The sequence below is a fragment of the Arvicola amphibius genome, chromosome 9 (genome assembly GCF_903992535.2).
Source record: "Arvicola amphibius chromosome 9, mArvAmp1.2, whole genome shotgun sequence".
Taxonomy (NCBI): Eukaryota; Metazoa; Chordata; class Mammalia; order Rodentia; family Cricetidae; genus Arvicola; species Arvicola amphibius.
Window position 1 is genome coordinate 42018392 of NC_052055.2, and position 27014 is coordinate 42045405.

Sequence of the window (27014 nt, forward strand, 5' to 3'; positions counted from 1 at the left end):
GCAACAAAATAAAGAACTAGATTTTACATTTTCTTTCTGTAGGTTAAGAGAAACACACACACACACACACACACACATATACAAAAACCTCAACATTTTGACTTTAGGCTTTGGCAAGAGGCAGCCTGACTTCCATGTGAAGTTCTCCCCAGAGCCATCTCAGCAGCCTTGGCAATCCCACTACCTCCCTGCCTGCCATGGAGCCTCACCTCAGAGGACAGTGGAACTTGGTGAGACGCCAGCAGGGGACTTTTTTTTTTTTGTTTTTTTTTTTTGTTTGTTTTTTGAGACAGGGTTTTTCTGTAGCTGTCCTGGAACTCACTCTATAGATCAGGCTGGCCTCGAACTCACAGAGATCCACCTGCCTCTCCTTCCTGAGTGCTGGGATTAAAGGCGTGGCCTACCAACGCCTGACAGCATGGAACTTTTTAACAGTCCAGCTTCCCAGGAAGGGAAACACCAAGGGCAGGCATGACGGGAAGTCTGTTGTGAAGGCTCTGGTGGAGGAGGCCTAGGCCTAAGGCTGGGTTGGCAAATGTTTTCTCCTGGCTGTTCTGGGGCCTGTGGGTACAACACAGGGTGCTGACACCCTAAAAAGGAGGGCAGAGAACTTTCTGGCCCTGCTGGATATGAGGTTCCCAAACACTTCCCTGCGGAACCCTGTTTCTGTGGAACACCTCTCCCTTTGTACGAAAACTCTGGATGCTAGGTGTAAAGTTCTTGGCTGAGCTGGAGGCTCCCCTGAGGACAGAGGGTGTCAGGAGGTATGGAGAGTGCCAGGGGCACCATCCAGCCCTGGGGACACCACTCAGCCCTGGGGACACCACTCACTGCCCAGCTCTGCCACATGATGTGGACCTGATGTCCCACATATGAAGCAGGAACATGGCTCTGACTGGAGGTGGGGGAGGGAGGAAGAGGCAGAAGGCTAGGACCGCAGAAGCAGCTCCATGCGCTGGGGCTGGAACCAGCTGTGAGCACAGGCAGGAGGGCTCTGGGCGCCTAGATGATGCGGGTGACGGGACAGTTGTCGGTCTCATCCAGAAACAAGGTGCTGAAGACATCGTTGAAGAATGTGGGGTGGTATCTGCAAGCTCGCTCGCAGTCGGGGTTGAAGTTCACCTCCAGGATCTGGGGCTGCATCACCCGCTTTCCTGGTGGCAAAACCAACAGGTAGGAAGACCGGGACGGCAACAAGGTCAGGGTGCACATCTGTCTCGGAAGAACTGGGGGACGGGGACTGTGATGCGGGGCACAAACTTAGGCCCCGATTCCCAGTGTGTGGACATGGGGTGTGACTTAGAACATGGATTCCCTGGCTTAATACCTGTTCCCCAAATAAAAACTGGAGCTACCCCTAACCTCATTTCTCTTAGGCTAATGCAGGCACATCGTTTTACGCTTCGATGACCAGTGTGGTCAGGAGTAGCATGCATCCTGTTCTATGAGCTCTCGTGGTGCCCAGTCTGTCACCTTCCCCCTGCACTCTTTCTCAGTGGATCAGGCCAGGATACCTAAGCTGGACCACTGGGGAAATTTCTCTGTGAAACGAAAGGCGTGGGACTGGAGAGATGGCTTAGCAGTTAAGAGCATTTTATGTTTTTGCAGAAGACCTGGACTCAGTTTCTAGAATTCACTAGAATGTATGGCTTACATATATTCTTAATTCCTGTTCTAGGGGTCCTGTGTCCTCTGACCCCTAGGGACACAGTATACACAGTACACAAAGACCCACACACGCTCCAAGGGTCCTGTGTCCTGACCCCTGGAGATACCAATCATACACACAGTGCACACACGCACCTGTAGGCTCGTCTGTGCAGAACTTTCAAACACATAAAACCAAAAGATAGCCAAGGGCTGTCCTGGGCACTGCCAGCAGGGCTGGGCATAGGGGTACTGGGTGGAGGGTTTTGGTGTAGAGAGTCCCCTTACCATCTGGATGGCTATCCCACTTGAGCATGAGGTCAACAGCGTACACAGCCCGAGATGAGGGGTAGTCGCAGAGGCCCATGGGCGGTGGCTTGGCACATGCCACTTGGAACAGCTCTGTGAAGGCCTTGAAGATCTCAGCCTGGAGACAAGGAATGCTTCATCACAGGGGGACTCAGCCCTGACTCTGGACTAACAAGACCACTATCCTTGGCTGAGCCCTGTCATCCAGGTTACCCCATCTACATTCTTTGCTGGCAAGATGGCCATGCCTGCCTGTCCCCACACTCTGGAGTCCATTTCTGTTTTGCAGTAAAGGAGTCCAGAGCTTCATGCATTCTAGGCAAGCACTCACCACCAAGCCATGCCCTAGTGCAGGAATCTACCTCCAGTACATTTGTTCGTTTCCTGTCCTATGACTAGCCCCCTGCCACTCCAGCATGGAATCCTGCATGGATTTCTGGGGCTGATGGAGACTACTGCTCCTGGGCTACCTCAAGATGCCCCAAATTTCTTCCCCGCTACATCCGAAGAACTTCCAGAAGCACTACACACAGGCCCAGAGTACAGTGGGGGTGTGGTGGTCTTAGCCCATCCAGGGAAGAGAGTGATTTCCATAGCCCCAGCTTGGCGGAGCCCAAGACTCACCTGGACACCGCTCCAGGGAAACTCTGGGTACTGCTTTTCGAACTGGGGGATGAACTCATCATAGTGCACCTGAAACAGATGAGGAACAATTACGGTTGGAGGCAGCTGTCTCTAGACTGAAGCAGAACATCAGGAGGCCAAGGTTAGACTCCAGGCAGACAGAAGATCCACTCTGAGCCTCTGTTTCCTCTTCCATGAAAAGGAAGGCTAGGACTCCCTGCTCAGCTCCCTGACTTTGCAGGCAGGGCTGCTGCCTTTGATGGTCAATCTGGGTCCTGGCTTTCAACTCAATCAAGGTAAGAGGGACAAGAAGCAACAGGGCCACTTAGGGTCTGAGTCAGCACAGCCACTCTGCTGTGGCAGCGCAGAGGCACCTCTGAGAGCTGTTTGCTGTGGGAACCAGGTTACTCTGAAGTCCACCAGCCTCTGCACCCAGGATTCACATGAAAAGTTGAGGCACAGGAACTGAGAGTTCAAGGCTAGCCTGGGTTACATGAGACTCCCCCCTTCCCAAAAAAGCCAAAAAAATAAATAACTGGCCTGCTGTCTGCCCCAATGCCTTTAGCCCTGGTATGCAGATGGCATTGTGACCCCATTGTGCCCACAGTGTGGCAGTGAGCCCTACGGAGACCTCAACCCTGCTCCTACACCTTCAACACTGGGTGCTCTTAAGCACCAGGAAAAGACTTCTTGAAAGGACACAGGACCTGACTGTGACAGGACCTACTTGCCCTTGGGCCCCACCAGACCCTACCTGTTTCAGCACCACATCCGGGTCATAGTTCATGACGGTAAAATGCTTCTCATAGTCATCCAGGTCATTGAGTGCGAAGGGCCTGAAACAAGTGGACAGGTAAGGATGGGCTCCCAAGCTCCATGGGGAGCAGTCACACACTGCAGGCTGGGGCTGGGGTACAATGCTCCCCTTATCTATGGGTTGGGACAGCCCCTCAGTCCACGTTGGAGTCAGGACCAGTAATATGCTGGAGATTCTCTGTAAGCCACAGTTCATCGTCATGATTCTGGGTTAACGTCCAGCTCACGGGACTGTCATATTTGTTACAGAAATGATGTCACTAAACACTTGGAAGCTGTGGGTAGTGTGCTGGGGTGGATGGAGTCCAGGGCGAGCTTTCAGGTGCCACAGTGAAGGGGTTTCTTTTTTTTTTTTTTTTTTTTTGGTTTTTCGAGACAGGGTTTCTCTGCAGCTTTTTTAGAGCCTGTCCTGGAACTAGCTCTTGTAGACCAGGCTGGCCTCGAACTCACAGAGATCCGCCTGCCTCTGCCTCCCGAGTGCTGGGATTAAAGGCGTGCGCCACCACCGCCCGGCAGTGAAGGGGTTTCTTTGCCAGCCCCTTCCCTGCCCTGCCTGCACACTTTGGCCCCGGCCTGTCTCATTTACCTGTTGGAGAAACGTAGCCAGAACACGTCATACACGAACAAGCTCAGCGGCCTCACGGAGCGCAGCAGCACAATGTAGCGGATGTCAAACTTGACATTCCCCACATCTTCTCGAAGGAACAAGACGGGGCTTTCAATGTACTTGGACACAACCTGGGGACAGATGTGGACTCGCTCACCAGTAGCTCACCTCACCTGGGCAGGACAGAGAACCTCCACCCTGAGCCCCAAGATGGGGGAGTCTCCTTCACCTGTGTCCACAGGACTGCACACAACGCCATCACGGCCATCTACAGCTGCCCCCTACTCCCGCATTTTCACACTCTAGCTAAGGCACAGCAAATTCTTTACGTTTATCGCTATTTTATACTTCAAAAAGATATATTTTTATGTGTTTGTCTGTATGTATGTATGTGACCACATGCATGCAGCATCCAGAAGCCAGAAGAGAATGTTAGATGACTTGGTGTTGCAGACAGCTGTAAGCCACTATGTAGGTCTGGGAACAGAACCTGGGTCTTCTGCAAGAGTAGCAGGTGTTCTTAACCACTGATCCATCTCTCTAACCCCTACCTTCCTATTTAAAGAAAAAAAAAAAAAACCCTTTAAGTTTCAGCCTTTGTGTGTGCATGCATGTGTGTGCGTGAGAGTCCAACCTCAGCTACCACTCCTTGGATGTTATCCATGTTGATTTTTTTTTTTTCTTTTTAAAGACAGGAGTCTCTTTCTGGCCTGGAGTGTAACAAGCAGGCTAGACTGACCATGCCTGGCTTTTCTCGGCACCCCCCTCCCCCACCATGAATTCTAGGGACTGAACTCTGGTTTTCATGCTTGCAAAGCAAGTACTTTCTTTACCCACTGAGCCATCTCCTTAGCCCTGGTTTCCAGGTTTTAAACGGAGGAATTCTCACCAACAATCCCATCCACTCCCACTTGCTGTCTCAAGTTGCTACCAGGACTCACAGTCCTCAAAGCCCACTTTCTCCCAGCCTGTGCCATGAGAACCTTGTGTCTGAGGCAGCTCTTGCTCACAGCCACTGGATGGCCCACCCTGTTGGATCCGGCACCACGAGTGATCAGCTCAGGGGCTGCCATGGTGTGCTCCAGTCCCCACAAGCTGAGTGTCCCTGAGTCACAGCTGAATCTCCCAACCTCAGACCTAGCCGGAGGTCCCCACACCTGCTCTCTTTGGTATCTCTGCCTATGCTTGGAGCAGCTGGGTGGGGGAAGCTGTAAGCCTACCTTGGGAGTGCTCTCTCGGTGCCGGATGATGCTGTGGAGGTTGTTGGTGACGTGAGTGTCCAGGCTGCGGGCCAGGTTCCAGGGCTTGCAGATCCAATGGTTGTCTTCACCCCTGGGGGAAGGCATTAGCTGAGCCACACCTGCCTTTTAGACAGTGTGTCTCATGGACCTAGAGGCAGGCTGGCGAGCTAATGTCTTTTAGGAAACTCTGTGTCACAGAACACTGGGGTAACCAGGAGGAGTTTTCTGGAAGCTGAGGAATAATACAGTACAAACCTGCACTCCCCTTCCCCACGCCCACCCCAGAGAAGCAAACGAGAGAGCTGGTAGGTGCCCAGCTAAGGAGTAGGCTGAGTGCGGGGTAAGGATGGGCAGAACTGCAGCATCATAACAGAAGTGCCCAGGAGCGTCCGCCCTGCCTTGAGTCTAGGGGACTTACCTCCTCTCCCGGTGCTGAAAATAGCTGACAAACTGGGGCAGCTCAGTGCGCAGGTTGAAGGTTCGGGGCAGCCAGGGGGGACCCTCAGGACCCCCGGCCCGGCGAGCTATGGAGGCCAGGCAGTCCTTTACGGTCAGCAGGTTCTCGCAGGGGAACTGGTTGAGTAGCACCTGTGGCCTCTCCTGGCTGAACGTCCTGCGGGTGGAGGCGGGTATGGCCAACACAGAGGTCAGCTTAGCGACCCGAGAGGGGTGTGGGGAGTACAGAGGAAGGCTTGCGATCCCAGGCAAAGTGGCAGGTCGTCAGAGACACTGGGTATGCGGCCCCGCGGGCTGCAAGGTACCCACCTGTAGTCCTTGAAGTGTGAGAAGTGGTAGAGGATGTCGGCGTCAGCCTCGCTCTCAGTAAAGGTGAAACGTGGGTGGGAGAGGTGGCAGAGCACCTGCTGCATATCCGAGTGGACCCTGTGGGGAGACTCGAGTGAGCAGCGGCCCGACGGCAGGCAGGAGCTCCTGCTCACCCCGGCTGTGTCAGCAAGTCCCTGGGAATTCCTGGTGTAGAAAGACACTTACAATCCCAGGTTCCCCAGAGAGAATGAGAGCACAGAGCTCGCCTCCCATCTGCCGTCAAGACAATGGGATGATTTAGGTATTCTGAAGATGCTGGGTTCTTAGGAAAGCAGGATGGATATGAGGCAGGCCAGCGTAGGTACAGCTCAGCATCCCGGGACTCTGACTGGCTTGGGCTATATTCTCCCACTCTGAACAGCAGACAATGGAGCAAATTTCTCCTCCCTGTTATGTCGCTAAACCAGAACAGTTTCTATTCAGAAATACAGCCTGGGAGGAGGGTCAATGCCTGAGTGGGCTCAGGGTGCATGGCCAGTAAGCTGGAATTATCCTCAACTTTTAGGGAGACTCTTTTTTTACTACTGTATGCGCCCATGCATAATTTGCAACATGAAAATCAAGGTTGGATGCATTATGGGAATGGACACGCACAGTGAATAAAGAGTATTCTAAGCCTCTTAGTCAGAATGGAGAAACCGGGTGGTGGTAGCACATGCCATTAATCACAGCACTCAAGAGGCAGGCAGATCTCTAAGTTTAAGGCCAATCTGGTTTATAAACCGAGTTCCAGGACAGCCAGGGCTACACAGAGAAAACAAAAAACAAAAACAAAACAAAAGAACACCAAAAAACAAAACAGAAAAAAAAGGTAGAACCACCCAAGTTATACCCATAGAAACTAACTTTCTCTTGAACCCTATACAAGGAGACCCCAAACAATAACTGGGACCTTGGGTACCCTTAGTCTGTGGGTCACTCCATCAGTCTTGACAGTGGGTTCCTTTCTAATCTCTACCTACCACTTTGTTTTGAATAAACTTCCTTGCTACTCTATAATCTGTGTGCATTATTTGTGTGTTTGTGTGTGTGCAGAGGCCAGATAATAACCCGTGGTAGGGAGTTGGTTCTCTTCCTCCACCATGTGGGTCCCAGGAACTGAACTTAGGTTGTCAGGCATGGTGGCAGGGTTCCTTTACTGGCCAAGCCATCTTGCTGGCCCTTTAATTTCATTCTTAAATAAGACTAAAAGCCGGGCTAGAGAGATGGCTCAGAGGTTAAGCGCACTGGCTGTTTTTCCAAAGGTTCTGAGTTTAATTCCCAGCAACCACATGGTGGCTCACAATCATCTGTAATGGGACCTAATGCCGTCTTCTGGCTTGCAGGCATACATGCAGACAGAACACTGTATATGTAATAAATAAATCTTAAAAATTAAAAAAAGACGAATAACCTGGAAACACCTCAGTCACTGCCATTAGGTAGACACCACCAACCTCCCAGTCCTCCTTGATCTGTGAGGAGAGTGTTGGTGTCCCTGGGGGAGGGGGGGGGGCGCTCCTGAATCTGCAGGCCTTCTGTGGGTGTGCTGTCAAGATAAGCATCCTGGGACAAGTCTTATGTCATACTTCAAACCCAGGACAGAAGTGAGGACAGGGCCTGGAGGTGACTGTATTTCTGAAGGAACAGAGCGTGAAGGCAAAGGGGACACGGCATAAGGATGAGGTAAGTGGCAGCTCGGGGAGGATGCTGCTAGTGGGAGGACTCACAGTGAGGCACTGGCCTGCTGGAATGGCTGGCACCAGGCAGGTAACCCGCCTAAGTGAGGAGAGTAAGCTTGAAACACGGCCGCAAGCAAGACTCTGCCTGGGTCCCCATCTAATTCATTCCAGACGGTTCACAGCCAGATCTGTGTCTCAGGACACTCCCTTACCTCTTTAGCAAAGGCCAGGGCTCTCCCTGGCTTCAGGCAAGAGCAGGAGGACCCAGTAGAGAGAGGCCATCCCTAGAACCAGACAGAATGGTGCACACAGCCCTATTCTAGATGAACCAAGTTTCAGCAGCCACGGATGTAGCACCTGGGGGCTGTAGAGAGGGCTCCTAGGAAGGCAGAGGCCCTGCTCAGCACTAGTGGGTGTAGCTCTGTACCCAGGCCCTGTAGCGTGAAGTACAGCTGTCTTTTCCCTGCCACTGCCTGTACCCTCAACTCCTTGGACAGGATCTCCTAAAGTACAGGTGCTCCGCCCCCCCTTTTTTGTCTTTTGAGACACCATTTCTCTGTGTAGCCCTAGCTGTCTTGGGACTTGCTCTGTAAATCAGGCTGGCCTCCAATTCAGAGATCTGTCTGCCTCTGCCTCCTGAGTGCTGGGATTAAAGGTATGCGCCACCACTGTCTGGCAACCTTTATCATTTTTTGAGTTGGGTCTTACTCTATAGCCCAGGAAAGCCAAGAACTTGTGGTACTCCTCCTGCCTTCATCTCTCATGTTGAGACTATAGGAATGTGCCACTGTGTTTGGCTTTTTCTCATTTCCCAGGGCAAGTTCAACAGTTGCCTCCTCCTGGCAACCCCGCCCGCCCTCTACTTTCCTCAGTGGTTCTAAGAACTCCATGATTGGCACCATCGCCAACATGCCTGGATTCCAAAGCCTGCCTGGGCCACTGACTTGTTCTGGAACCTAGGAATGGCAATGACTGAAGATAAGTCTCAGTGAGAGCAGAGAATAAGGGCTATGTACCTGAAGACGTGGCCCTGGGGACGTGCCACTGGGCTAATGGCGAGTGGCAGTTTCTCCTTGTTTTCCTCCAAGACGGCCTAGAATCAGAGGCAGAAACAGACCTCAATGAAGACAGCAAAGGACCACGGGCTTTCCCAACACCCTTCACATCCTAAACTCTCAGTGGTAGCCCAGGGCTACCTGATCCAGGAGTCCAGGATAGGCAAAGAACAACACACACATTGTTCTCATTCTCTACGCCGTGTTCCAGGCTCAGGTGGTGAGAGGTGCCAAACCTGTGTAGGGAGGGGCCGTTCAGTCTGAGAGGAGCCCTGAGGGCTGTTCCTAGACCAGGGTGGCTAATAGTTTAAACAAGTCCACAGACTCTGACACCCCTTGAAAAGCAGAGCCCAGTCTTTCCCGGGACCCAAGGAGCTACTTGTAAGGGGCAGCAGGGACGAAGTGACAGTACTGCTCTTGAGCCCAGGACACAGGCCCCTCAACTCCCTTCTTCTTGCTCCTGGATCACTACCTTGAAGACAAGCCAGCTGCCATGCATTCAGGACACTCAGAAGCCCATAGATAGGCACCTATGTGGAGAGACTGATGCCTGAGACAGCCAGCTTGACTCACCAAGTCTGACTGCCACATACTAACGGCTCAGCTCCAGAAGGCTCATGCTCTTCAGCTTTGGGGAGACAGTCTGTATGCCCAGGAAACCCTGAACCAAAGCACTTGTTGAACACTGTCTCCAGTTCCTGCCCCCCAGAAACTGTGGGAGGCAGTAAGTATTTGCTGTCCTAAACTGTTGAGTCATTTGTTACCAACACAGGTCACCTATGCAAACAAGGTTTCAGGTGAGAAGAGTCTGGCCTCCTGGTCCCCTTTTCCTGACTGCAGCGGCTTTCCAAGGAAGGTGCCAATTCTTCAGGGTTTATTGAGAGACCGCTGGAGGCCAGTGGGATCCTCCCCAGTGACTCTCAAACCTCACTTGCAGCACCCAATTCCACGTTCACCAAACCCTGACTAGAGACAAGCATTGAGGGGGAGGCTGCGAGCCCAATTCTGAACCCCCAGCACGCAGTATGGCATTTCCTTCTCTGCTGGGTTCAGCAAGGTGCCACCAGACCATGACTGCAATCTGCCCCCTCCAATCAGCAACTCGCGGAGCTTCCATTACAACCCGAGTTAATGTGCTTCCACAATCTCCCCAGACTCAGTGGTATCAGATTTCTGCATGCCAGAGTAGATTCAAATACAATAGGGCAAGGTTTTTAGCCCTGCTGAGTCCCCTTGGTTCCTTGGCTTTGGACTCCTAACTCTCCCCACCCCAGCATGTTGACCACCAACAGAATCATGAACACTAGGCACAGCTCCCGTGCGTAAAGATCTGAGGACAAGGGAAGAGTTTCGGCCCCACCCCCCACTTAAGATTTTTTATATTATTTTATATGTGCTGGGTATTTACTAGCGTGTGCATTCATGCATCATTTGTGTGCAGTGTCAATATAGGTCAGAGAAGGGTGCTAGATTCCATGGAACCTAAAAAACTGCCTGACCCGGGCACTGGGAATGGAACACAGGTTCTCTGCAGCAGCGGCCAGTGCTTTCTAACCACTAGGCTCTCTCTCTGGCTGCTAGGGGCTGTGTTCCTGATTGGTATTATGCCTCTGCACGTACTCATCACAGATAGGCATCACTTCTTTCTTTTTTTCAAGACATTGTTTCTCCATATAACCATTCTAGCTGTCCTGAAACTAGCTCTGTAGACCAGGCTGGCCTCGAACTCACAGACATCTGCTCTGCCTCCTGAGTGCTGGGATTTAAAGGCATGCACCATCGGTGCTCGTCAGCCAGGCATTTCTGAGTGAACCCACAGGGTCCTAACGTACAGGTTGCTCAGGACTCCTTGAGGGCCTGCTGTGTTGTGAAACGTACTACAATGCAGTTGGCACTCTGAACCTATGGGCCCCACCTCAGATTCAGCTAACAGCAGGTCAGAAGTGTTTTCTGGGGGAAAACGTCCTCTGTAGAGAATGTGTGCAAATATCTTTCTGTGTCGTCATTCCAAAACCACACGACTGTCCACAGAGCACTGCTACTGTACCGAGAATTACAAACAATCCAGAGAAGGACAGACACTGGGGGTAGCGTTGGCAGTTCTATGTGACAAACCTGAGCACCCACTGACTTTAGCATCTTTGTGGTCCTGCAACCCATCCCCATGGACATCGAGGGACAGCTAGTGTCATTCTGTACCCCGTGAAGGAGCATCATGAGAAGAGGAGGGACAGAGTAGCGTGTACAGCCAGGCCTAGCTGCATAGGCCACCCCATCCCAAACCCAGGCTAGCCGGGATCGAGATCAGGACAGATGACAAACTGCCTGGCTTAGGCAGCTGGCATGCATCAAGCCCCTTATCTCTCAGGTGTTCCCCGAATGATTCCCTCATCCCACCACAGTCGCTGGTCTGGAGCCTGGAATCCAGCCGACATTAACATTTGGTGAATGGATAGAGAACATTCCAGAAACCACCAAACACTACACCTGATAGTACTCGGCGGGAGGCTCAGGCGTAGAGGAGCTGAGGTCCAGCATGTCGGCAGGGGCCCAGGGCAGCAGCATGCATTTCCGGATCAGAGGGTCTGCCTCTCCGTAGGCAAAGTCCCGGGTCACCTCCTCTGCGCCAAGACACGCATGCCCATCAGTGGGGGTGGCAGGAGGCTCGCCCAAGGCCCATCCTCTGGGGTACACGGGCACCTGACTTACCGCCCGTGTCTAGGTCCCTGAGGGGCCACAGCAGTGTGTAGGCCACCTGCTGGGGCATGTAGAAGAAGGGAGCGGTGGCAAAGCTCGGCACATCTGCATGCTGGATCCTAGAGCCGAACTCATCCATGATGTACCACACTGGAACTTTCTCTTCAGCTGTCTGTGGGCAGAATGCAACAATCCTCGGCCACACGTCCACCCACCTGCACACCCAACATCAACCACTCTTCCCCTCTGCCTACTTCGGAGCTTGGAGGCACCCCCAATCCCACTGACTGACCCAGGCCTGTGGAAACAAGGCACTAGCCCAGTAATGGCAGGGATGAGTCCCATATGCTATGCCGGGCAGGCGAGGCTCAAGGAGCTAGACCGTAAGAAACAAGCATGGCTTTTCCCAAGCTGAGAGTGTCAGGAGGATGAGCCTGCAAGGGTGGCAGGGAGGCGGATGAAGGCCTGCAGGTGTGTCTCCTATCAAGGGTGGCGAGAACCACGGAGGGCAACATTTTGGAAGGAGCAGCTGAGTCACCAGAACTCAATTTTAGAGGTCTGAGGGAGAGAGGCCTGTGTCCCTTAAGTGCAAAGGCAGAATAGGTACCTTGGCTCCCAGCCTTGGTTGGTCCCAGGTACCAAGATAAGGTCTTCTATGTAGCTCTGGCTGGCCTACAATTAGCTACACCAGGCTGGCCTTGAATTCAAAAGAGATCCATTTACCTCTTCCTTCCACATACTGGGAGTAAAGGGGTGTACCCCCATGCCTGGCTGTAACCTGACTGTTTGGCTTTGCTTTATTATTGGTAACATACATCTGGCAAAGGTACAGGAACAAATAGGGCTTCTACCAGGCCTGGGAGACAATGAGATGACTCACCCCATGGGCCAGCTGATAGGTCTGGTTGAACTTCCACATCTCCTCCAGCACCAGGGCCACAACTTCTGGGCTGGGCACCTCACCATGGAACTCGATACCCATCAGGTTAGCCATGCGGTGCAAGAGTCCAGGTATCTGCTGCAGCTGTTTCCGCGCATGCTCCACATGGCACGTCCAGGCGTGGTCGATGAGGAAGATGCTGTAGGTACAAGGCACACATGAAACCCCTAGCTTCCTAATGCTATAGTGTGGTGACCCCCAACTAAAGTTATTTTCATTGCTACTTCATAACTGTAATTTTGCTACTGTTAAGAATCGTAAATTTCTGTGTTTTCCAGTGGTCTTAGGTGACCCCTATGAAAGGGTCGCTTGACCCCCAGGTTGAGAACCACTGTACTACGCAGTCAGGGCAGAAAGTAGATAACACCCAAACTCTGGTACCCAGCCCTCCTGAGACTTGCTTTCCAAGGCACCTCAGTTATGGTGCCCTGGCCCAATGCCACCGTTCTGCCACCCACTCAGTGTGGCTCTGAGAAGAGCTCCTCCAAACAGTGGGAGGTCCCTGTTTCCCACCCCAGCTGAACATGAGTTTCATATGAAACAAATGTGGTCACGCTCACTGCAGCCACTCGGGTAAACGTCAGAGCCAGGCTGCAGGCACAGGGCAAAGGCTCATGCTGCCACCCTACTCGCTGCAGATCTAGCAGCGACAGGCATTCAACACAAGCAAAAGCTCTGCCCACTGGGAGTGGCAGCAGGCAGGTGACAAAGCTGCATGCATGCGTGTGCACCCCAGGACCTAATGGACCAAGAACTTCCCATGGGAGAGGCCAAGCCTGTCTTTCTTTTTTTTTTTTTTCTTAAAGACAGGGTTTCTCTGTGTAGTCCTGGTTATCCTGAAACTCACTCTGTAGACCAGGCTGGCCTCAATCTCAGAAATCTGCCTGCCTCTGCCTCTCAAGTTCTGGGATTAAAGGCATGCACTGCCACCACCACACCAGCCTGTCTTTCTAATCTGGCTCTAGCAAGCTTTGCTGGATTAGGGGACTCCACATATACAGGTGCCCAATGAACAAGGCAGCCTCTCCCTGACCCCCTCTCCCTGAGCACACAGCCCCTACAAAACAAAAGGAACAGTAATATTCTAGGTCATGTTTGAGACCAAGTTCAGGAATCTATCAGTATGTTGTTAGTCCCCTAGTCTGTTTGCATATCCTCAAAGGCTGGTTTATTCCTGCACAATGCAGTGTGGGGTACAGAGCCACACGCTCAGGTGTGCACTTGGGAGTGACTACTAAGTGTGACAATAGTCATGGCCAGGTAGGTGTGGGGTACTGAGGACAGAGAAACAGGGCCTGGCAAATGTAATACTCAGAGGGACAACGTTCTTAAGAGCAGAGGGGGTTGAAACCTGAAATAGACACTCGTGCTCGGTGAAGGCCAGAGTTGTCAACTTGTCAAGAGTACAGAATCACCCAGGAGATGGGCCTCTATGAGAGGCTGTCTTGATTTTGCTAACTGATGTGGGGAGACACGTCTTAATTGTGGGAGGGACCATTCCCTGAGCAGGCCATCCTGGGCTTCATAAACTGTAGAAAGACAACAGAGCACCAACAATACATCTGCTGTTTTGTTTCTCCATTGCAGATATGAGAGACTGCTTCAAGCACTTGCAAGGGGGCTCCTGCCCCGTGCCTTCCCTCCCCTATCCCATGACAGACTGCATTGTACACTGTGAGGCAGAATAAACCCTTTCTCCCTCAGCTGACCTGGTGGGTATAATTTATCACAGCAACAGGAGAGTTACTAAGACAGGTTCCAAACGGTTTGTGGGGGTGGTGGCCCATCCCCAGCTACTTCCCAGGGTGCTGAGGTGTGGGCGGCACCGGGCAGAGTGAGGCTTTAGCTCCTGGGGAGTGCTATTCTGCCATCAGTAGAGCAGTCTCTATAGCTCACTTGTGGGCTGGTGAAGGATTAAGACCAAGCTTCAAGACACCAGATGCCAAGGAAACTCAGCAAGTTCCTTCCTCAAGCTTTAGACAAAGCTTCTGGGAGAGGGGCCCATAGGTCCACCCCAGTTCCCTGGAAGATGGGAAGTCCTGATTTTAGATGTAGCCCTGGGCAACACCAGGCTTGGTCTAGGTCTTCCTGCTTCCAGGATTGTGTCAGCAGGCTTCAGGGAGAGGGGACAAGGACCCTTAGCAATGCCAGGCTCAGTTAGGTGTAGCTGGGTTCATCTTTAACTGACTGGACAACTTCATGCAAGTCTTTCCCCCTGGGCTTGCTTGCTCTCAGCAGAACCAAGAGCTAGAGCACTCTGCAGTGAGGTTCCAGGGATGTGCTTTCCAGGAGCATCAAGCATGATTCCTGGCAGACTGTCAACAGCACAGGCTCAGATACTACCCCCAAAGCCCGTGGGAACACCACAGGCTGCTCACCTCACAGGGAAAAAGTCTGGGTGAAATCTCTCTAAAACTAAGTCAGAAACTTAAAAGACCGATGCCTAGACTCGGGTCCTACCTGTTGGGGTCATCAGCCTGGACGCCGTTCTCACTGGTCACGATGACCTTGTAGCACAGCTCACTCCCAGGATTAGGCTGCTTCCTCTGAGCCTCCCTGGTGGCCTCGTCCTCAGCCTCCTCCACCTCCTCCACTTGCATTATCCCAAACATGTCCCCAGCATCGAAAACCTATGGCCAGAGCACAACAAATCAGGAGTGTGGGCAGGAGACCCCTGACCCCTTTACCTCCAAGGTGCAAGCCCTGTTTACCAATCAGCCTCTTAGCAACATCTAAAAGAACCAAGTCTTCCTAGGGATGTCATCAGCACAACACACTTTAGAAAAGTATCCATAGCAGAATTTTCTTAGTCTGCACCCCTTGTTTTACAAGGGAAATGAGGCCCCAATGGCAGAGGGTATGAGATGGGAGATCAGGATGGTGGTTGGCAGGGAGTACCCTGACTTCACTTTCACCAGACTATTCTGATACCAGGACAGCTGAGGTAGCCCACAGGCACCTCTCCATACTGGCACAGCAGAAAGTGTGGCCGGAGGGGCTGGGACAACTCTCAGAGCAGAATGGGAACTGGAGGATGTGGGGATTGGATCTCCTAAGCCAGTAACAGTTGGGAGTCAAGGACAGCTGGAGAGGCAACAAGCCGGCCTCTTCTCCCATACTCCCTCCCAGTTCCCACCACAAAGGCACCTCAGGTCTGTCATAAACTCCAGCAAGGGAGTGGGGATGGGGACCTTTGGAATCTGAGGCCCACTTGTGAGGTCTGAACTTCGGCATTTTGCCACATCTTATACATGACACCCCACGTGGAGGCCCAAAAATGTGAGCCTATATCCACGCTGACCAAAGGTCAGAGAGTTGGAACTTACCTCTATTCCTTCAAGGTTACTGTGTTTGTACCTCAAACAAAGGTCCCACCCAGATTTTAGGTCAGAGAGTTCTGCTCTCTCAAGGTTACTGTCAACAGGTGAGGCTAATAGCCAGGCCTTGCATTTCGGGAATAGGGGAAGTAGGTATGTTTCTGTCTCAAACGAAAGTCTAAGGATCCAACTAAGGTTCCAGTTCCCTTAAGGAGATAACATTAGATTCCACCCAGGGAATGTTTGCTTACAGAATGTTTTGTTCTTGGATGTGAGCATGACTTCTTTTGTTCTAGCAACAGAATGTTTAACTATGGATGCAGCTGGGGACCTTCAATTTGTCGGCACATTTCCTTGTATCATGTTAAAGCAGATTTTTGCCTTACTCCTACCTTTTGGGGTCGGAGTATTTTAACCAGTTGGAAATTAAACGCGGGCAATTTCAGTATTTACTGGAACTCCCAGTACTATTCTATATAGGTTTTTCTGTCTTATTATTTTTGCGTCTTCGTATTCTTTATTAATATTTCTAAATCCCAATACCCATACCCCGGCGAGTGGCATTTTTGTCATGGCTGGTCCCCGATAATCCTGGAAAAGTTTGCTCAAACCGTCTGTGACTCGGTTTCCCCATCTGTATGGCGGAAAGGTCTGGGTTTGTTGGGCAGTTTAAATTACTAAAACAAAGCAAGACATGGAACGGGGCCTGAGCTGCAAGAACCAGATGAAATGGGACGCAGCAGGCAAGTCCATCCCTCCAACCTCTACCACTGTGGGGCAGTTACAACCTTCTCAGGCCCAGACACGCTCCGTGAGGCCAGAAACAAGGGGGCTCTCTGCAGGGACAAGAGGGCTGGACTCTTTTAACTCCTCCGGACCTGGGAAGCTATGGGAGAGAGCCTGTGGGGAAAATTTCAGACCTGCAGTTCTAGGGTGTGGAGAGAAGTAACCACAGGCTGGGAAGGGAAAGGCATGGGGCGGGGGTGGAGGGAACCAATGGTGAGATGGCTCTTGGGTAATGGTGATTGTGACCAAGCTTAATGATCTTAGTTTGGTCATCTGTATCTCATAGTGGAACTTCTGAGAGTTGTCTTCTGACCCCCAGGTATGTACACAAGTTAATGTACAAAAGTGTGTGGGGGAGTGGGGAGGTTGCCATTCTCCAGAGTGGAGTCTGGCAGGCCAACCAGAAGGTAAGTAAGGGAAAGCTCTAGGTGAAGAACAAGGGCAGAGTCTCAACCAGGTCCTCTTTTGATCCCTGAAGCAGCCCTGGGTTGGGGGAGGTTTGCCCTCATTTAAAACTGGGGGCCTGGAACCCATACCTCAGGCATCACAGGTCCTCCAAGTCCCTGGCTTTCACCCCAAACTTTCTAACCTGAAGCCTGGCTTGGCTTTTCCTCTGCAGGGGTGTTGGGGACTGTGGACCTCCTGCCTGTGGGAGTAAACAACTTGTTTTGCAGCTGCTCTGAGGACAAGATCCTCAGGAGTTCCTGATGGCAGGGGAGTGGTTTCTGGTGGGCTGAGAGTTAGGGTGTGGCCGTTAGTCTAGGAGACCCTATAGAAGCTGCCCTGGAACACATAAAGGGGGCATTCTTGGTTGTTACCTGTGTCTCTGTTTAGTCTGTTTATGTCTCAATCTCCAGCCCCTTGCCCAACTCTGGGCTACACTGGGGGTATGCAGGGACCAACCCTGCCTTTTAGCTGTGACCCCTAGGGAGGTAACAGCTGTGGATGTTCCTCTGAGTGGAAGGGAGGGTGTTTTTAAAAACACCTCTTGTCTTTTCTGTGGAACTGATCAAAGTAAGGAACCAGGGCTGAATGCCTGGTGGGGGAGGGTGGCTCTCCAGGCAGGTACACAGTCCTGCTGAGCATTCCCTCTGGGTCTGGCGGCAGGTGTCACTGTGGTGACTCAGCTTTGTCTGGAAAGGCTCAGTAGGGCCCGGGACAAAAACAAAAAAACAAAACAACAACAACAACAACCAAAACCCCAAAACCAAAAAAAAAAACAAAAAAAAACACCAAAAAACAAAACAAAACAAAATCTCGAAAACGATGGCTGTCCCTTGTCCCTGCCTAGGCCACAGCAGCCTATTTGAGAAGGCACAGGACATATGCTGGAGTTCATTTGTTACTTTTGTTACCATCCCCCCGCACCCCCCCACCCCAGCCAGGTGCTTGTGTTTCTTCATCCCTGCTTTCCAAATGAGACATAGCTTAAGTGCCGAGTCACCTGTCCAAGTGAAGGTGCCCTTGGAGGCTGGCAGAGCTGGACCCCAGGGCATTCCCAAAACAGTCCTTTCAGGCAGCATCATGGGTAGCCTTTTAACCTCACTAACTGATGGGGGCCCGGGTTCTATCTCAGCATTGGCCTGGGATTAAGGCAAGTCTGCAGAAAGTGGACAATACGGGAGGGCCCAGCACCTGAGTAGAGGGAACCACCCAGTTATATGAAGTCCACTAACATTGAGCCGCAATCTACGACCATGGTAATGCCCGAAAACCACACTGAAAGTGGAAAAAGCATCTAATACCCCGACCAAGCACACAGGTCAGTGCAGTCGCTTTGCTCTGCTGTCTGGGCTGACTGGGAGCAGTAGCCTCAGGACACACTCTATCTCTTGCCCAAAAATGCTCTGCACCTCCCTTCCCATAGGACTAGGGATGGAGCAACCTCCCATCAAGGCTAGGTAAGCACTCCACACAGTGAGCTGCACCACAGCCCTATGTACTTTGAGCAATAACTATCTGGCCCATATATAGCGTAGAACTGGATCAAAGAGGGTGTGAGTCGGCCCCATAGCAAGACTCGGGACTCCTAGTACTTGGCCTCTCCTGATCACCTGCAGCTTTAGTGGGTTTCGGGTGGGAGGCGGTGTCCTGAAGTGACGCCAAGCTCTAGCTTCAGAAAAGACCCTCCGCCCAGCACAGCTGTTACTGTTTTCAACACCCAAACCCACGGCCCAGTTTTCAGGCAGCAGACGCCGTACACCCCTACCTAGCTCAGGTGAAGATAGAGCTACTCCCTCATCTTTGAAAGGGAACACTTCACCCTCTCTTAGCGTCTTCTCCATCTCGCCGGGCCTCCTTAGTTTACAAAGGGTGTGACCGCCGACTCGAGCCGTGGGAAGCAACTCTTAATCTATACGCCGCAGCCGAGGTGCTGGGATGCCGAGAGCGAAGTGCATGCCAGTCTGCAGATCCCAGCTCATCCTTGGCAGGGTCCAGACCCTGCAGGATGGCAGCACAGGTGCAGCTCTCGGCCGGTCGTCCTATGACTCCCAGACAACACACCACTCCTCTGAGCCTCTAAGTGAGCCCTTTGGAGCCGCTGGCCGCTGGGCTGTGCTCCCCATTCGTCTGCCTAACCCACCCGCAGCCCGCGCTGCCCCGTACCTCGTGCTCCAGCTTGTGCAGGAGGCTGCCCCACAGCCGCTCCGGGACGCCCGAGGCGCGCAGCGCGGGACCGTGCAGCGACACGAACTCGTCCAGCAGCCGCTCATTCAGCCTTTCGGCACGACCCGGGCTGCCGCGCCGCTGACCCGGGTAATCCTCCATGGTGCTCGGAAACGCACGGCGCCGCCCACCGCCGGAGTTAAGGATATGGTGCGCACGCGCCGGCGTCCCGGGCTGGGAGATTCCCTAGAGTGCGCACGCGCGCTAGGGGCGTGTCTTCCCATTCATCCCGGGACTGCCGCGGAGGGTGCTGGGAGTGCTGCTTAGAGCGCCCCACGTGGTCAGAACCGGAAGAGCTTGTTTTCTAGGGGCAGGTGGGGTTGAGGTGGGGGAGGAGGTCAGACAGCCCTCGCGCTGGTTACGATTTTGTTGTGCTAGAGTTTTTTGTTTCTTTTAATTTTAGTTTAATTTTTTTAAATTTATGTGTATGAACGCTTACTTGCGTGCATGTATGTGCGCATCTCGTGGAGGCCGGCAAAGGGTGTCCGGTTCCTTGGAACTGGAATTACACATGGAGTGCTGGGATCTGAACCCTAGTCTTCTGAAAGAGCAGTTAACCACTAAGTCATTTTCCCAGCTCGTTTTATTTTGTTTTGGTGTGCGCGTGTGTGTGTGACAGAGAGAGAAAGAGACGACAGAGAGTATGTGTGTGTCCTTGTGGACATCAATGAACAAACATTGTGAAGTCCGTTCTCTTTCTACTTTTATGTGGGTCCCAGGGATCACCTCAAGACATCAAGGTTGCATGGCAAGCACTTTTGTTAGGATCTGAGAGAAGCCTGCAAGAAAAGACCTCAACAGTCATGCTGCAACAAACAGGGGCACTTTATTAACATTAAAAAAACTGCCAACATATTGGGGTCGCAAATGGCGAGCCCCAAAAGAAGCTCGCAAGCTCCTTTTAAACAGAGTTAGGGGAATTGCAGGGAGGAGGGATTAATCTGGGGCTGATTGGTGGAGGAAAAGATTAGTCTGGGGGCTGATTGGTGGGAGGTCCTGGTGGTTAAAGACTTTCCAACAGCAGGGTAGGGAAAGTTGTCTTTAGTTATCAGGAGACTGGCCACCTGCTGAGTCCGCAGAAGGTCAAGGGGCACCTGTTTGCCCCTGAGTCGCGCCCCTCCCAAACTATTTGCTCAGCTCCAGCTACCTCTAGTAAACCAAAACTAAGCCCCTCCCACTCCCCCCAACCCCCCCCCCCCACTCCTCCTCCACACCTCCGTCCCTGGCAGAGACTATTAGAAGCCTGTTGTCATGGTCTGGTCTGGCTCCCCAGCCCTCTCACCTTTACCACTGAGCTGTCTCCCAGGTATTTGTCATCACCACCATCGTCATTTTGCCACAGGGTCTCACACAGCTCAGACTGACCGATAAACTCACCTTGTAGTGGAGGCTGGCCTTGAACCCATGATCCTCCTGCCTTCCCCTCCCAAGTGTTGGGAGGTACCACTGTGGACGTATCCTAGCCATATCTTGAAGGCTTCACTGAATTCAGAGGCTGCGATACCTTGGTAACTGGGGGTGCCATCAAAAGAGTTATTCCTCAAGCTCAGAGGTTCACAAGTGCAATTAAGGGGACAGCAAGATGCCTCTGAGGATGAACGCCTATGCCTGGCCTCGACCTCCTGAGTGCTGGGATTAAAGGCCTATGTTACTGTCGCCCAGATAGACTATGGTTTTTAAATGGTTTTATGTTTTTTTTCTAGTCTGTTTTCATTCCCAGGTTATGGTGCTGTGGAGTATCCATCAGAGAAGACTACTGAGACACAGGTTTAAGCCAATAGAAAGTCTTTATTAGGTGGCCTGTGCCTACAGTGGATGTTTGGGATCCCAAGCCTTTCTCAGGCTTTTAAGCACAAAAAAGAAAGAAAGAAAGAAAAAGAAAGGAAGGAAGGAAGGAAGAAATCATATCCTGGGTTGATATATTTCAGTTAGCAAGAATAGTTACCCAGAGATGGGCAGTGGTGGTGCATGCTTTAGTACCAACACTCGGGAGGTGGAGGCAGGAGGATTTCTGTGAGTTTGGGCTAGCCTGTTCTACAGAACAAGTTCTAAGACAGCCAAGAGCTATTATACAGAGAAACCCTGTCCTGAAAAACAAACAAAAAAACAACAACAAAGAAACAGAATAGTTAGACAGATGTATACCTAGAGAAGCCAAAAAGCAGGTTAGTACATTTAGAGACTTTCCCAGAGCTAAGGACTTTGATGGACTAGGTCTTTGCTTTTGTTTTGACAGGTGTCAGTTGCACTAAGGGATGGGGACCTGCAACAAGGCTTGATTGACCTCTGATTTAAAAGTTCCTTTCTGTGTTGTTCTGCCTGTCAGATCTCTGACCGAGAGGAAGTGCCATAACTCCCATTCCCGGTAACAGTCCCTTGGGCCATGTTATGGCAAATCTGTCTGTCTTTGTGTCGCTATGAACAAAACAGGGTAGCCCCTTACTGTCTCCTCCCCTCTTCAGGGATGCAATGCCTTTTGTAACATTTATACATTTTTCTCTATATTTTTTCTTCTATCTGCTTTCTTGCTCTGAACAAGCTGGTTTGCTGTCCAAGGTCATTGGAAATTCTGTTCCCTTGGCCAGCTCTCACTGCTACGTAACACTAAACTCCCAGGAATTTCTGAGACCAAGAGTGGAATGTATGAAATATTCCTTTTAAAACTTTAAGCAACAAAGCCGGGCGGTGGTGGCACACGCCTTTAATCCCAGCACTCGGGAGGCAGAGGCAGGCGGATCTCTGAGTTCAAGGCCAGCCTGGTCTACAAGAACTAATTTCAGGACAGGCTCTAGAAACTACAGGGAAACCCTGTCTTAAAAAACCAAAAAAAAAAAAAAAAAAAAAAAAAAAAAAAAAACCTTTAAGCAACAATAAAGTGTGCCTAAGATCTGCCACAGACAGGAAGCTTATTTAGCAATATATGAACCCATGATCTTAATTTGTTATGTTACAAATGTGATTTGTATTCAACTAACTCATAATCAATTGCTGGGTTTATTATGCTGCATGCATATATATATGTGTATATATATATATGTATATATATAATTTTATCTGTGGTTGGTCCAAATGGAAAAGTAAAGGTGAGAACAAAATTAGGACCTAAGTATGTCACATAAGGTCCAAGCAAAATCTCATTTAGTTTTGTTCATAGTTATAACGATTTTAGACCATGGTCTCCTGACCCCGCAGCTATGGGCCTGTGTTGGGAACTCTTGTGTGAAGGATGTTGGGTAATAGCCTCAGGTCATATGAATTGAGTCAGGCTCTTTTAGGTGATAGCACCTAGCCAAAAAGAATTGCTCTAACCTGACCATTCTGCTCCATCTGTAGAAACAGTACCCCTGGGTATCAAAATCAGCCTTCCATCCCAGCGGTGGTGGTGTATGCCTTTTATTCCAGCACTCAGAAGGCAGAGACAGGCAGATCTCTATAAGTTAGAAGCCAGCCTGGTCTACAAGAGCTAGTTCCAGGACAGGCTCCAAAGCTACAGAGAAACCCTGACTCAAAAAAACAAAACAAAACAACAAAACAGCAAACAAACATACTAAAAACAACCTACCTTGCTCCCAGTCAAACCACAAAAAAGCTGTGACTTCCTGGTAGCTACACACACACACACACACACACACACACACACACACACACGTCCTCTAGCCCCTCTAAGTGCACTCTGTTAGGTCCCAAACCCCAAAGGCAGTGACTATAAAAGGATTGCTGGCAGCATTCCTCAGGAAACAGGTTTCTGCCTGCCAAAAGGAGCCACTTCCATTGTCTTCCCTTGCCTTTGGCTCTCTATTGACATACATCTGTGGTTATATATCAGAGCCCATGCTAACCCCCAAAGCTCCTCTGGTCCCTAGAATGTGTGCCCCTTATGAATATCAACACCCTCATTCTAGCCTCCTGGATGTTCTCTTTCCCCCCATTATGCTAGTTCCCTGGCTGTTCCAGCCTCCAGGTCAGCCCCCTCCGCAGCTACTCCCCTTTCTATAATGGCAAGGTCCCACCTACCCACCCAGGAGAGATAGCCCTGACTGTGGCCAGTCTACTCTCCTCTCCTTTCCCAGCGGTAGCCATGTCTACTCTGGACTCCTCCAGATGCCTCTGGCTGCTCTCTCTCACATCTACCATAAAAACCTTCCACCCGTGGAGCCATCATTTCAGTGGTTTTACTCTGACTTCACTTACATGCTTAGCCTTCATCCCTCACAAGGTTGGGACCCTTCACTGCTCCAATAAAGCAGTCTCACCCTGTTGAGACTGAGTCTGAATGCTGCTCTGCCTCACTCTTGTTTGTTTGTTTGTTTGCTTCGAGACAGGGTTCCTCTGTAGCTTAGGTGCCTGTCCTGGAACTAGCTCTGTAGACCAGGCTGGTCTCGAACTCAGAGATCCACCTGCCTCTGTCTCCCCCATCCTGGGATTAAAGGTGGTGACTACCCGGCTTCTGCCTTACTCTTCTTTTTTTTTTTTTTTTTTTTTTTTTTTTTTTTTTTTTTCCTTACTCTTCTTAAAGAGGAGGCCCCTCGTGGCCCCACACAGTCTCCACCACTGCAAGCCCTCGCCCTGTGTTCTCTCCAGACTCCTTGCCATTCTCTGCCCCACCCCCACCCCGCCAGCCCCAGTCCTCCCCACTGACCTTTGGCCGCATTCACCCTGCTGCTCTGTCTGCCACAGTTCTCGTCACTCTTCAGGCTCAGATGAGAAGTCACCACCTTATTTAACCACCGATGTTTTATTTAATCATAAGACTACCCAGGGTGGGGGCTCATAAAGGCTCTTGTCTTGAGAACATCAGAAACGTGGCTTCAGTCCCTGAAGAAGGCGTGTGTGCTGGGAGTGCTGCTGAGGGTGCACACAGGAAACGAGCTGCTCACGCACCACAGAGCCAAGGGCACAAGGATTCTATCCACCCCTCATCCAGACAGCAGTCTGCAGGCAGGAGGACCCAGGGCTGGTCTCAGCGGCAACCCTGCTGGTGTTTGCCTTCCATACCCAGATAAAGAAAATAATTACACTGTGTAGGATAGCTAACATTTCCACACACTTAAAAAGAAACACAGCTGGACAGTGGTGGCATACATCTTTAATCCCAGCACTTGAGAAGCAGAGGCAGGCAGATGTCTGAGTCTACAGAGGCCAGCCTGATCTACATAGAGAAACCCTGTCTGGAGAAAAAAAGATCCTCTTATTAGACAGGATTGTATGTTTTATTGAATTAATGTTTGCTTTTGAGATTTGAGAAAAGTTATGTTCTGGACTTTTGTTTTCCCGTTTCCTTCTTTTGCATATGTGTTATGTGTATGGTGTACACAAGGTCATATGTGTATGGGTACATGTGCACTTTGACCCAGTGCTTGCTGGTTTGGCCAGCCAGCTTGCTCCAGGGATCCCCACGTATCCACCTCCTGAGTACCGGGATTGCAGGCAAGCCCTTCACTCAAGGTGGGCACTTATACAGGTGCGGTGACCTGAACTCTGGTCTTTATTCTTCTCAGGCAAACACTTTACCCACTGCATCATTTCTCAGACTCTTTTTCTTTTTTTCAAGACAGGCCTTGCTGTGTTGCCCATTGTCACACTGTCGTCTGGAGGTTTGTGTTTATCTCCAAAGCTTTGTGTTGTTCTCAGCCATAGTCAAGAGCTGCTTTCTGTAGTGGGTAGCAGTTAATGCAGAGACTAAAAGCTGTCCAAATGTGGAGGGTGGGTGACTGTTGAGTCCACAGATGGGGCACCCCACCCCCAAGGTTCAGGGAACACCCGAGGAGGTAGGGGTGGAAAGAACGTAAGAGCCGGAGGATGGGGAGGATGCTGTGAAATTATGCCTTCCGGGCATGGCTGCTGTTGCACACACAAGCATGGCTGTCACACGCATAGGCTCACAGCAGCTGTGGTTGCCCTCACAAGATCAAGCCAGTTGATACTCCGGTATGGATAGGGGAGGGGAACTAGCTGAGGAACTACTGGCAGTTGATGGCTGCTGGGGAGGAGAGAGTCACTCTTCTTTAGGTATGGTCACTTGTGGGTTGCCCATGTCCCAGTAGATGGTCCCATACCCATGCACATATGGGTAGCACCAACTGGACTCAATGGGATACATACATGCATACATGAAGTTGAGAGGGAGTTATGCTAGGTGGGGCAGAGGGGGACTTGAAGCTGGGGAGGGGTATGTATATGGTCAAGATACATGATAGGCAGGTATAAAAATTTCAAAGCATAAGCTGGGCAGTTGTGGCATAAGTCTTTAATCCCAGCACTCAGGAGGCAGAGGCAGGCGGATCTCTGTGTGGTGATATCTTATTTGTGTTTTAACAAATAAAGCTTGCCTGAAGATCAGAGAAGCTGAGCAGCCAGCCACTATTTCTTACCTCTACTGAATCCTCAGACCAAAGGGGCAATCCCGTCCCTTTGAATCCTCAGACTGAATGTCCTGTGTCCCTGTTTCCTCATGCTTTATATTCCTCTCTCTGCCCAGCCATATTCCTTCTTGTCTCTACCTCCTTAGTGCTAGGATTAAAGCCGTGTGACTCCCAAGTACTGGGATTAAAGATGTGAGCCACCACCTGGCTCTGTTTCTCTTTGTGTAGCCCAGGGTCGCCTTGAACTCTCGGAGTTCTGTCTGCATCTGCCTTCCTAGTGCTGGGATTAAAGTTGTGTGCCCCCATAGTGTCCTATATGACTAACTACTGCCTAGCTTCCACACTCTGATCTTCAGGCAAGCTTTATTTTTTAAAGCACAAACAAAAATATCACCACATCTCTGTGAGTCTGAGGCTAGCCTGGTCTACAGAGGGAGTTCCAAGAGAGCCAGGGCTACACAGAGAAACCCTGTCTCGAAAAAAACCAAAATAGAAAAAAATTCAAAGCATTAAAAAGAAACCTTTGAGGTTGGAGGGACAGCTCGGTGGCTCTGAGTATGTTCTGCTCTTGCAGAGGACCTGAGTTCAGTTCTCAGCAACCACATCACCTATTACTCCAGCTCCAGGATCTCAGACAGTCTCTTTTGGCACCTGTGGACACTGTAGTTGTGTGTGTGCATGGATACTGTAGTCACACACACACACACACACACACACACAGAGAGAGAGAGAGAGAGAGAGAGAGAGAGAGAGAGAGAGAGAGAGAGAGAGCGCTAAAATCTTTACAAAAACAATTAAGAAATATTTCCCATCACAAGACCAGACATAGATTCTTCTGGAACTTGTTTCTGGAACGGAGTCTGAAGGCAGAAGCCTCAAAATTTCAGGGCCCCATTTCTTGCTTGCTTTTTCTTTTCCTTTTTTTTTTTTTTTTTTGTGGGTTGCAGTGGCCTTTCCCATACTCTCAGTCGTAACTCTAAAGAAAATGAGAAACGGACAATACTTAGGTTCATTTCCTGTTTATTATTAAAGTGATTCCCACAAGTGTTTAATTACATGCACGGGGGAAACATGATAGAGAAAGGCTTTGACTATCTGAGGCAGCTGAAGGCAAATGCGGTTACATGGATATTGGTCAGTGCGCCTCAGGGCTGCTACGCAGAGCCTGGACAGAATGCGTATGTTTGGAGGCCAAGACAAAGGCTGGGGCGCAGAAGGGTATCTGTCTCTAGAGCAGTGTGGATGGCTTCTGGGTGCACTTGGCTCTGACCTTTCTGACAGATCTGTTTGAAAGCCCGGCTGCTTCCCCTGTAAGCACTGACATGCACCGGGCCTCTCTCATGGCCTCTCTCATGTGCAGGGCCGAGGGTCAGTGCAGGCGTTGTGGGTGGTGGTGACAGGTCAGGTCTGGATGGTGGGGACCCTGCCTGCTACCCAAGAGAAGCCAAGTTCATCCTTTC

General features: G+C 50.9%; 1 protein-coding gene across 1 annotated transcript; it reads right to left on the reverse strand.

Annotated features, from left to right (window-relative positions):
* Positions 1-278: 278 nt before the first annotated feature.
* On the reverse strand, positions 279-19311 carry Ttll12 (tubulin tyrosine ligase like 12). Its single transcript, XM_038342559.1, has 14 exons — positions 19133-19311; positions 14883-15052; positions 12363-12561; positions 11495-11654; positions 11273-11406; positions 8747-8823; positions 6010-6126; positions 5663-5857; positions 5224-5335; positions 3983-4134; positions 3335-3416; positions 2581-2649; positions 1936-2074; positions 279-1154 (listed from the first exon to the last, which is right to left on the reverse strand). Exons 1-14 carry the CDS (start codon positions 19292-19294, stop codon positions 1003-1005), a joined length of 1920 nt encoding a protein of 639 aa, XP_038198487.1. The 5' UTR covers positions 19295-19311; the 3' UTR covers positions 279-1002.
* Positions 19312-27014: the final 7703 nt, after the last annotated feature.

Bases quoted from the DNA above. Each gene is read 5' to 3' on its own strand.
- Ttll12 (XM_038342559.1), bottom strand. From the start codon at position 19,294: ATGGAGGATTACCCGGGTCAGCGGCGCGGCAGCCCGGGTCGTGCCGAA. The intron at 11,407-11,494 runs GTAAGTCAGGTG...GTCTTGGCGCAG, and splicing joins CAGGGACCTAGACACGGGCG to AGGAGGTGACCCGGGACTTT. The intron at 8,824-11,272 runs GTGTAGTGTTTG...CTCTGATTCTAG, and splicing joins CTCCCGCCGAGTACTATCAG to GCCGTCTTGGAGGAAAACAA.